Source organism: Xyrauchen texanus, chromosome 26, assembly GCF_025860055.1.
Source record: "Xyrauchen texanus isolate HMW12.3.18 chromosome 26, RBS_HiC_50CHRs, whole genome shotgun sequence".
Lineage (NCBI taxonomy): Eukaryota > Metazoa > Chordata > Actinopteri > Cypriniformes > Catostomidae > Xyrauchen > Xyrauchen texanus.
Genome location: NC_068301.1, coordinates 17222085 through 17232621, shown reverse-complemented (window position 1 = coordinate 17232621; position 10537 = coordinate 17222085). Strand labels below are relative to the sequence as shown.

Genomic DNA, 10537 nt, shown 5'->3' with positions numbered 1-10537 from the left:
AAGATGCAGGTTTAATAGAGGGTACAAGAGGTAACTAGGTTTCCATCTCTTATCTTACAAATTGCTGTCTTTGTAGATTTGTCTTCATCCCTATTAACTTAATCCAAGGAGGTCAGCGACACGACAATGGGGTCCATTTGAATATGCAAGTGGAGAGTTCTTTTCTTCTCTCATCTAAACCCCTTTCTCAACCCAGCTACACAATAAAACTACCTCCAATCCCCGCTCGTACACCATCCCTGCCCATTCAGGTTCAGCCTATTAAACAAAGCACTGTTCCAGACACATCAAAATCAGCTGTGAATGGAGAGCTTTCCAAAGGTAACCAGGTTGAAACAGGACATCCAATGGAAAAATCACTTACTATAGCCCAACTGAAAGTTGTACTCTATGCCCTCTGCTGTGGGGTTCCTCAGGCCGCAAATCAATTTGGCACTCAACCAGAAGAAGTCCAGTCCCTACTTTTGAATCGTCAACGTCAGCTTGAGCCCTTGAGAAGCACAGAAGGCTTGACATCTGCGGCTGCTGACAGGTTGGTTGAATGGGTGCTATGTCAACGTGAGCAACAGCTGCCAATTGATGAATTCAACCTGTTCAGCAAAGCCTCAGAGTTCATGAGCAGTACATGTAGGCCAAACATCTCTTATGACTGGGTGGTTGATTTCTTACTGCGTCATGACCTAGGCTTACAGGCTTTTGCCACATCCAGCAAATCGCTACCACCGAAATCTCAGGAGCTTGAGCGCTCCTTTAACTGCTTTCTAAAACAACAAGTCAGATCACAAACTTTCAGGCTGTCTGCTATTGGTGCCATGGATGAGCTCTCCATCTTTATTGATATGGAACGGCTGGATAAAGCTGATTCGTCCTCCATGATGTCTGCTTTTAAGTTGATGGGTGCCACCGCACCACTGATAGATGTTGTGTTCACAGCCTTGGCTGATGGCACCATGCTGTCCACTATGCTTTTCCTTAGAGGAGAACCTCTCGGACCAGATGCACCTTCCATGCCTGACTTCATAATCCTGGCGGCAAGACCACAAGGGTTCACAGATGAAGAGAGACTTCAGCTTTGGTTGGACAAGGTTTGGCAGCCACATATAAACCCCAGATCTGGAGGAAAAGGATTATTAATAATGGACAGCTACAGAGGACACTTGGCTGATGAATTCATGGCAGCGCTCAACAGTGCTAGTACCCTGCCCAGTGTGATCCCTTGCAGTTGCTGTGGTCGTCTACAGCCCCTGGAGGCCTCTACAAGGCTTGTGTTATGCGAGTTTCTTCATGCTCGCTGGAGCCAGCACGTGACAACAGCCCCACAGGACTTAGTTGGGGCAAAACTTGCTGACCTGGCTGTTATGCTTTCTGGCTGGCTTGTTGAGGTACTGGATATCCTAAAAGCAGAGCCAAAACTACTTTTCCGTTCTTTTGATCGAGTTTTGAGCACAAATCCAGAGGCAACATCTGAGGAACCTTCTGAGCTTCTGCGGAGTCTTACTGAAGCTCTCATTGCCAGTAAAATGAAAGATGATGAAGCTAAGCAGCAACAGTCTGAAGAGAAGGCTGAATCTTCTAGTATTGGTTCTCCAAACTCTTGGCCCTCCCCAACAAGCAGCATCCTTGCTTTGAAAAAGATCTTTGAAAAAGACAGTGATTTAGAATCTTTCCATGGTTTTGAGGAGTCAGAAATGATGGACCATTAAATCTTTTTAAAATGGACTAGTGTTCCTTTCCTGGCTTTACATCTCAAGAGTACCTTGAATCTTCAGAATCTCGCACAAACCTCCAGTTGTTTTATGTACTGACTTCCACAGAGAAGTTATTTCATTTTTGAAAACAGTCTTTGAAAATTAGTCTCATTTTCTCTCTTGTAGCATGTAGAAGCCTATTGCTTGAATATGTCTGTGATTGCATATGTAAATATTTGTCGCTCTAATGGGTGTTTAAGATCACGGCCTATGTTGTTCTTTTGACTGCTGATGTGCATTACAGCTTGTTACACACTTCAACTTAGTATATCAGTATTTCCCTTTCATCAGGTTTGATCTGTTGTCAGAATGTGCATTAATGTAAATAGAAATTATCTGATTGTGTTGCCTACTTTATTTAGGGTTGTATTGTAACATATTTGATTACATATTGCTGAATAAACACTTGTATTGGTATATAATTTTAAGCTTTGATAAACACCTGACAGCCCACGTAACTTAATCATATATAACAGTGTTTTTAGCTGTCCTTAAAGGAAATGATCATGATCCCCCAAGCATATTGTATAAACTAGAAGTACAGTGTTTCTCAGTGTGATAATAACTGTGGTTCTTACAAAGCTAATTAGACAAATCAGTTCATGAATGTACATTGTAGGAAAATTACCTATAATTAAAACCTTTACAAGTTACACCACCAAAGTATGGAATCACCTAGACATTTTATCTCCTTTTCACGTAGAGAAATGCATACTTCTTGCCAAGACAGCATTTGATTGTTTTATAAATGATTATTGCTTGTTTTCTATTTCTGCATATATTTTTTTTTTTTTTTTTTTTTTTTTACTTGTGATGGCAAAGCCCAATTATTTTTAGTAACCATTATTGCCGTTTACTAAGAAAACACCAAGTCATCAAGAAACTGTCAAGGAAAATAGTAAAGGAAAAAGAACCTAAAAGAATAGGTGGTAAATGATTACAGCTTCGTGAATGGAACTTCATCCGATTATACAGGGTTCCCACACTTTTCAAGGTGCAATTTTTAAGGACAACAGGTGTAATACTTCAATGTTTTAGCAAAAACACACGAGGTCATGTTGTATATTGTGGTTATTTTTTCGGAACTCTGATAAATTCATTCAATTTTATCATCCGATTGATATCTGATTGAATGAATTGAAACTTGAATCAAAGAAAATCCAATTTATATAAAATGTTTAAACATAAATTTTATCAAATGAAATGCACTTACAAAATCCCTCAACACAATTTGAAACAACGTTGGAGATATTTTTGTCAAATGAAGTGCTGCACAACAGAACATCACAGATGTTTGATATTTCTTTAAAACGTTGTTGTTATTTAAGTACTGTAAACATTACATTAATATACAAAAGTAAAAAATAAATATACACAATTTTTATACATAATTTAAATCATATTTAATCAAACTACACAATGATCACTCTTTAAGACTTCGAGACTGGTTACTTTTTCTGTAAAGCTGCTTTGAAACGGTGTTGTGTAACGTGCTATACAAATAAGAATGAATGCATTTTCAGCTTATTTAGCAGTGTAAATCTAGCAGACTTTTTTATATTTACAATTTTTTTAATTTGGTGTAATCAGATTTCCCTGGAATTAGTTTTAGAAAACAAGTTGCCACAGCTGCGATGAGGTTTCAACTAGGGCCTCTTGCTCTCTTATGACTGCTGTAATTAACCACTCTGTTTGCTGTAAAAAGTATAACTTTTTCTGTTGTAACAGGTAAACGAAAATAATATTTTCTGTTCTCTGCTATACAAGTGTACCTGCTATATTTTTTTTCTGCATTCTAAACCCTGATATTTGAGAACGGTCTATATAATTACACTAGGACATATCGGGATTTTATTTTGGTTAATTGTGCATTCAAACAAACTTTCATCCCAAATATGTCAAATTCTGTGGCATTTCACAATTTATAACGAATGCCATTTTTATGACTGGATTCAGTTTTTTTTTTCCACATTGCAGAAATTGTAGGGCCCAACATGTGGTAACAGCGGTATTAGCGGACTCCGATTGTTGAATTATAATTTCACATACCTAGGTGTAATGGCCGCATCAGGTGGGAATTAATTTTTGTTGTCATTGCATAAGGTTTATAACTCAAATGATTTTGTACTGAACACTACAAGCATGTTGGAACGAGGTGGGAATAATATTTTGCACTATATCAATACTTAAACTATTTTGTCTGAGCAAAGCAGAGATGACCGCAAATGAGCAGAGAATGTGCGTTACAGGGCTTCCTATATGTCAATAAATCATTGTTGTTTTGCAATGTGTAGCTTGCAACAGAAACAAAATTATTAATTGTTAATTGGAGTGTGAAAGTTGAATTGTTATGGGTCAATGTTAAATATCTATACCTCACTTAAATATGAAAGTACAATGGGGACACACCAATCAGCTTTTGTGAATTTTTTTTTATGTATAACAAAACAAATCTAACTGTATTCTTGACAATACAATAATGATCTGGTGGTACTAAAAACATGTCCAAAGATGATGTGGAAAAACAGGGTCAGCAGGACAAGGGCTCATTCAAAACCACTGCAATAAAAAAAAACAAGAATAGTTGAGACAACAAAATATCTGATTCTGCAATCATGGTATAAAAATATATTTAGTGCATTGCTATCTATATCCAAAAGCAAGTAATGGCACAGAAGCAACACTAAATGTTACTCTAATTGAAGAATACATAAATATAAATGCAGATATTTAGAAAGTTATCCATGCAAAACTATTCAGCATACTATGTAGTAACTTTTTTCGTTAGAATGGTTTAAATCAAAAGGGCGTAAGGCTGAAATGAATATTACAGTTACACTGCTTGGTAATAAACACTCATAACAGGAAAATATATGCAAAACTTTCATTCACAGAGATGCATCATAAATCATTTTACTTTACCTAACCAGGTGGGCAATGTCCCAGTTTGTTTCAGATGATAGTGGTCCAATAATCTCAACGCCTTCAGCGGTCACAATGGCAATCTCATGCTATGGTAACCCCCCCCCACCAAAAAAAATTATCATTTTATAAATATACTTATAAAGCACATAAAATGATTTAAACTTCTTGTCTCTTTATGAAGAGCAAAGAGCACATCTTACCCTATTGTAGGAGCGGGCATCACGGTAGTAAAGAACTTTAAGGCATCGCTCTATCAGTGCTCGTGCCTCATCCTTTGTAATTTCTACCTTGTTTTCCAGCACCTCCCTCATCAAGGGCTGCAAAAATATACACACACTTGATGAATTCCTGCTTCATCTTATAACATAGTTGTTGAAATGACTTTGTGGATGAAATGCTGACAAGAGTGTTTTAGTTTTAATTAAACAGCAAGATGTTCTATGGAGATTTTTTTTTTTTTCTTTTTTCTAAAATTGTTTTGGAATACATTTACCATGGTTTTACTATAGCCTTGATATGCATAAAACCAAATGAAAATTACAACTATGGTAATACAAATCATAGTTTTTGTTATGGTTTTATTATCAATACCAAAACCATGGTTTCCACCAAAAGAACTTAGTTACTTAACATACTTTTCCTAGTTATTACAATATTAATGATTTCCACCAAATGCTATAGTTACTAAAATCTATCGATAGTAAAACCATGGATTCTGCCCAAAAACAAAACATGGTTAGCCAACAACAGTCATGTTAACCAAAATATTACAACTGAAAAATTATTTCTGCTAAAATCTATGGTTAGTCTACAATATTACTATAGTGTTTGTATTGAAAACATAACCACACTATTATGATTTTATTACCATAGTTTTCATTTTCCTGGATTATCACTATGGTTTCACTTAAAATATCATGGTTTAAATATGGTTACTGAAGTAAAACAATGGTAAATTAATTGAGATGGAATGCAAAACTATTGTAAGGGCACGCAAAACTTATGGACACTTTTCACAAACCTGTTATGAATCATTTCCACTATATTTAACAACGTAGATGAAGCAAACTTTTTTATATTTCCAATTTAAAAATATTTAGTGTAAATTTAAAAACATTGCACTTTGTATTATATTACCCTAGAATAAGTAAAAAAAATAATAATAATCAGTTACCAAATTGTATTTGCTCTGGTCCCCCATTCAACGGCATTCAAGTTTACTCTGCTATGCATCTACTTACGCTAACCAACTTATTGCGAGGGCACGCAAAACTATTTCAGAAAATAAATTCTCACCCTGTCCTCTAAGGGGCTCAGTACTGTTTCAACCGAAAGATAATGCTTTGCCAGATTTAGACTAAAATACATACGGTGAAATCCAACTGTCTAAAATATACTTTTGTACTATTGAGACCATTGTAATCAAAGATAGAGCAGGAGAGCAGCAGTGTGTCATTTCAATGTTGTGAAAATTGTCAAATGTAAAAGTAGCAAAATAGCGATCAAAAACCTTACCTGAGCCAAATAGGCACCAAATCCTGTTGCTACTGTAGGGGCTTCATATGCAACTCCTAACTTGTCCACATAACCAAGAAAGCTTGAGGGAGACAATGAAAAATAAAAACTTCTTCAGTGAAATATAAGAAAAAGTAGAATGCTGAATTAAACCATTCTAGCGAAAAACGTACTACTTTGTACACTGAATAGATTTTGGATGGAAATTCTCACCTTTCTCCGTTGTAAAATCCACCAATGACCACTGTGTTCCACAATGGGTTCATCTTGCTGCGGCGGTTGTACATGACCCGTGTAAGCCAGGAGTGGATTGCTTTGGGAGTGTAGCTATGTCCATCTCCAAGAAGCTCCTCATCAATCCTAAACAAACACAGGTTAGAAGCTTGTCTTCTGAAATATTACTTTGTTTTAAAGATTGATCATAAAACATATTCTTGGTTTGATATATACTGTTAGCGTACACTCAAACCCATACACACTCCGACAAAGATAAAAAATAATAATAATTCAGCTAAATCATAAATGTGTGTATACTTACACCATCTGTTCAATAGTCTGTTTAAGGTACTGATAGTCAGCATAGTCTCCTGAGGCTCCTAGGATGGTGCTGTTGTTGACTTTCATGAGTCGGGAGATGTTGCGGAACCGTGCCAGGGATCCATAAGAGCCAAGCATGTCAGCAGCAATGATTACACCACCATTAAACTTAACACCCAGCACTGATGTGCCCGTTACCATGGGGTTGCTGAAAAACATGAAAGATTAGAGGTAAAGGAACAAGCAGATTTACAATTCAATGAAAAAACTAAACGTGTTATTGTTTGTACAAACAGGTATTTTTTGAGAGCTACAAGTTTAACCAAATTAGTTGCATTCATAACTAGTCAAGCATTTGATTCATGATACGTAGGCTATTTACCCTTTTAAAATAATTATTACTTTAATATTGTAATATCTTATAAACAGAGATAAAAGCATTTGCTATATGACTAAATTTAACAGTAAATATTATTGCACATGTTGCATTTCTATAAATTGTTTAAGAATTAGGTCAACAATTAGCCTATACCAAGAAAGTCATTGTATAAATTGTTCATGACAACTACTCTATAGTTCTATATAGTTTCTAGCTTAGTTCTGATATTTGCCTTTTCATTAGCATTATTGCTAATAAGCTAGCCGATATCTGGACCATTTAAATCGTACTTTTTCACAAAGACCAAGAGATTAATAAAAACAAAACAGGTATGAAGTAGATTGAGAATATCGTAAAACTTAACAAAGAGCCGTCAAACACACTTGAGGTTGTTCGCCGGGGTAAACAGCAACGTTCCTCCATGATGATGCAGCACATAAAAGGCAAATCGAAACTGCAAACAGCGACTAAAAAACACGAAATTGAAATGAACTTACAGTGTGTGTTTAATGGGTCCACATCCTGGAACTGTGCTGCTGTTACCCGGGAATGAATAAAACTGACCGGGTTTCGGTCCATTCTCCCACAAATTCAGCTTCAAACCATTCGCTTCCATGTTCAAGATTAACGGAACTGACGACACTTACGCATCTATGCTGGCCGTGCAACGCGAGCTAAGCATTATGGGATGTTGGGTTGTATTCATTAAAGGGATAGTTCAGCCAAAAATCAAAATTCTCTCATTGTTAACTCACCCAAGTCAAGTCAAGTCAAGTGGTTTTTATTGTCGTTTCAACCATATACAGTTAGTACAGTACACAGCAAAACGAGACAACGTTCCTCCTGGACCATGGTGCTACATAAAAACAACAAAGGACCAACACAGGACCACATGAGACAACACAACGAAATAAAATACCTATATAAAAAACCTATATAAAGTGCACGTGCAAACATGTGCAAAAAGTACGGGACAGTACAACAAATTTCTGACAATGAACAGGACAATAGACAGTGCAGCGCCGACCAGTACTCAGTAGTGCAAAAAGATGACAGTTTCTAAAAATGTAAACATAACATACTATGAGATAATGTTCTATGCACATAGCAGTTATTGGGGTAGCAGACAGTTATAAAGTGACAATAATTAAAGTGCAACTCAGGACACGTGTGTGTCAAACCAGTCTCTGAGTATTGAGGAGTCTGATGGCTTGAGGGAAGAAGCCGTTACACAGTCTGGCCGTGAGGGCCCGAATGCTTCGGTACCTCTTGCCAGACGGGAGGAGGGTAAAGAGTTTGTGTAAGGGGTGTGTGGGGTCGTCCACAATGCTGGTTGCTTTGCGGATACAGTGTTTTTTGTAAATGTCTTTGATGGAGGGAAGAGAGACCCCAATGATCTTCTCAGCTGTCCTCACTATCCTCTGCAGGGCTTTGCGGTCTGAAACGGTGCAAGTCCCAAACCAGGCAGTGATGCAGCTGCTCAGGATGCTCTCAATAGTCCCTCTATAGAATGTAGTGAGGATGGGGGTTGGGAGATGTGCTTTCCTCAGCCTTCGAAGAAAGTAGAGACGCTGCTGGGCTTTCTTGGTGATAGAGCTGGTGTTGAGGGACCAGGTGAGGTTCTCCGCCAAGTGAACACCAAGGAATTTGGTGCTTTTGACGATCTCCACAGAGGAGCCGTCGATGTTCAGCGGAGTGTGTTCACCTTGTGCTCTCCTAAAGTCAACAACCATCTCTTTTGTTTTGTCAACATTCAGGGACAGGTTGTTGGCTCTACACCAGTTCGTCAGCCGCTGCACCTCCTCTTTGTATGCTGACTCGTCGTTCTTGCTGATGAGACCCACCACGGTCGTGTCATCGGCGAACTTGATGATGTGATTCGAGCTGTGCATTGCTGCACAGTCGTGAGTCAGCAGAGTGAACAGCAGTGGACTGAGCACACAGCCCTGGGGGGCCCCAGTGCTCAGTGTGGTGGTGGTGGAGATGCTGTTCCCGATCCGGACTGACTGAGGTCTCCCAGTCAGGAAGTCCAGGATCCAGTTGCAGAGGGAGGTGTCTAGGCCCAGCAGGTTCAGCTTTCCAATCAGGTACTGGGGAACGATTGTGTTGAATGCTGAGCTGAAATCTATGAACAGCATTCGAACGTATGAGTCCTTATTGTCTAGGTGGGTGAGGGCCAGATGGAGGGTTGTGGTGATGGCATCGTCCGTTGAACTGCAAACTGCAGTGGGTCTAGTGAGGGGGGCAGCTGGGTCTTAATCTGCCTCATGACGAGCCTCTCGAAGCACTTCATGATGATGGGTGTAAGTGCGACGGGACGGTAGTCGTTGAGGCAGGACACTGAAGACTTCTTTGGCATGGGGATGATGGTGGTGGCCTTGAAGCACGTTGGAACGACGGCGCTGCTCAGAGAGATGTTGAAGATGTCGGTAAGAACATCTGCTAGCTGGTCTGCACATCCTCTGAGCACTCTGCCAGGAATGTTGTCTGGTCCAGCAGCCTTCCGTGGGTTGACTCTACGTAGAGTTTTCCTCATATCTGCCGTGGTAATACAGAGCACCTGGTCGTTGGGAGGAGGGGTGGACTTCCTCGCCATCATGTCGTTCTGCACTTCAAACCGAGCGTAGAAGTCGTTCAGCGCATCTGGAAGGGAGGCATCTTTGTCACAGGCAATTGATGTTGTCCTGTAGTTGGTGATGGCCTGGATGCCCTGCCACATGCGCCACGTGTCACCGCTGTCCTGGAAGTGACTGTGGATTCTCTGGGCGTATGCGCGTTTGCCTCTCTGATTGCCCGTGACAGTTTGGCCCTAGCTGTTCTTAGGGCTGCCTTATCGCCTGCTCTGAAGGCGGAGTATCTGGACCTCAGCAGCGTGCGCACCTCCGCAGTCATCCACGGCTTCTGGTTGGAGCGTGTGGTGATGGTCTTGGAGAAAGTGACATCATCAATGCACTTGCTGATGTAGCTGGTCAGCTAGTGCATTGATGATGGAAAGTCATACACATCTGTCTTTCCAGATGTGTATGACTTTCGTTCTTCAGCTGAACACAAACAAAGATTTTTAGAAGAATATTTCAGCACTGTAGGTCCATACAATGCAAGTGAATATTGACCAAAACTTTGAAGCTCTTAAAAGCACACAAATGCAGCATAAAATTAATCCACATAACTCCAGTGGTTTAATCAATGTCTTCTGAAGTGATCCTGTTGTTGTAGGTGAGAACAGACCAAAATATAGCCCCTTTGTCACAATAAGTTTTTAATCTTGACAGAAGTCTCCTTGACGATCATAATTTCAAGCTTGATTCCACTTCCTAGCACCATCTAGCTCTTTAAAAAATGCATCAAGAACTAGGAAGTATAATTAAGCTTAAAATCATGATCGTGCCAAGAGACTGCAGTGGCAAGATGTAAAGCGATAAAAGGACAGTGC

General features: G+C 39.2%; 1 protein-coding gene across 1 annotated transcript; it reads right to left on the bottom strand.

The window, feature by feature from the left end:
- Positions 1–2529: 2529 nt before the first annotated feature.
- Positions 2530–7739, bottom strand: LOC127620146 (proteasome subunit beta type-4-like). Its single transcript, XM_052093259.1, has 7 exons — positions 7602–7739; positions 6727–6933; positions 6402–6548; positions 6189–6270; positions 4874–4990; positions 4671–4759; positions 2530–4307 (listed from the first exon to the last, which is right to left on the bottom strand). The coding sequence occupies exons 1-7, from the start codon at positions 7718–7720 to the stop codon at positions 4295–4297; spliced, it is 774 nt and encodes a 257-aa protein (XP_051949219.1). The 5' UTR covers positions 7721–7739; the 3' UTR covers positions 2530–4294.
- Between the last annotated feature and the right edge of the window lie 2798 nt (positions 7740–10537).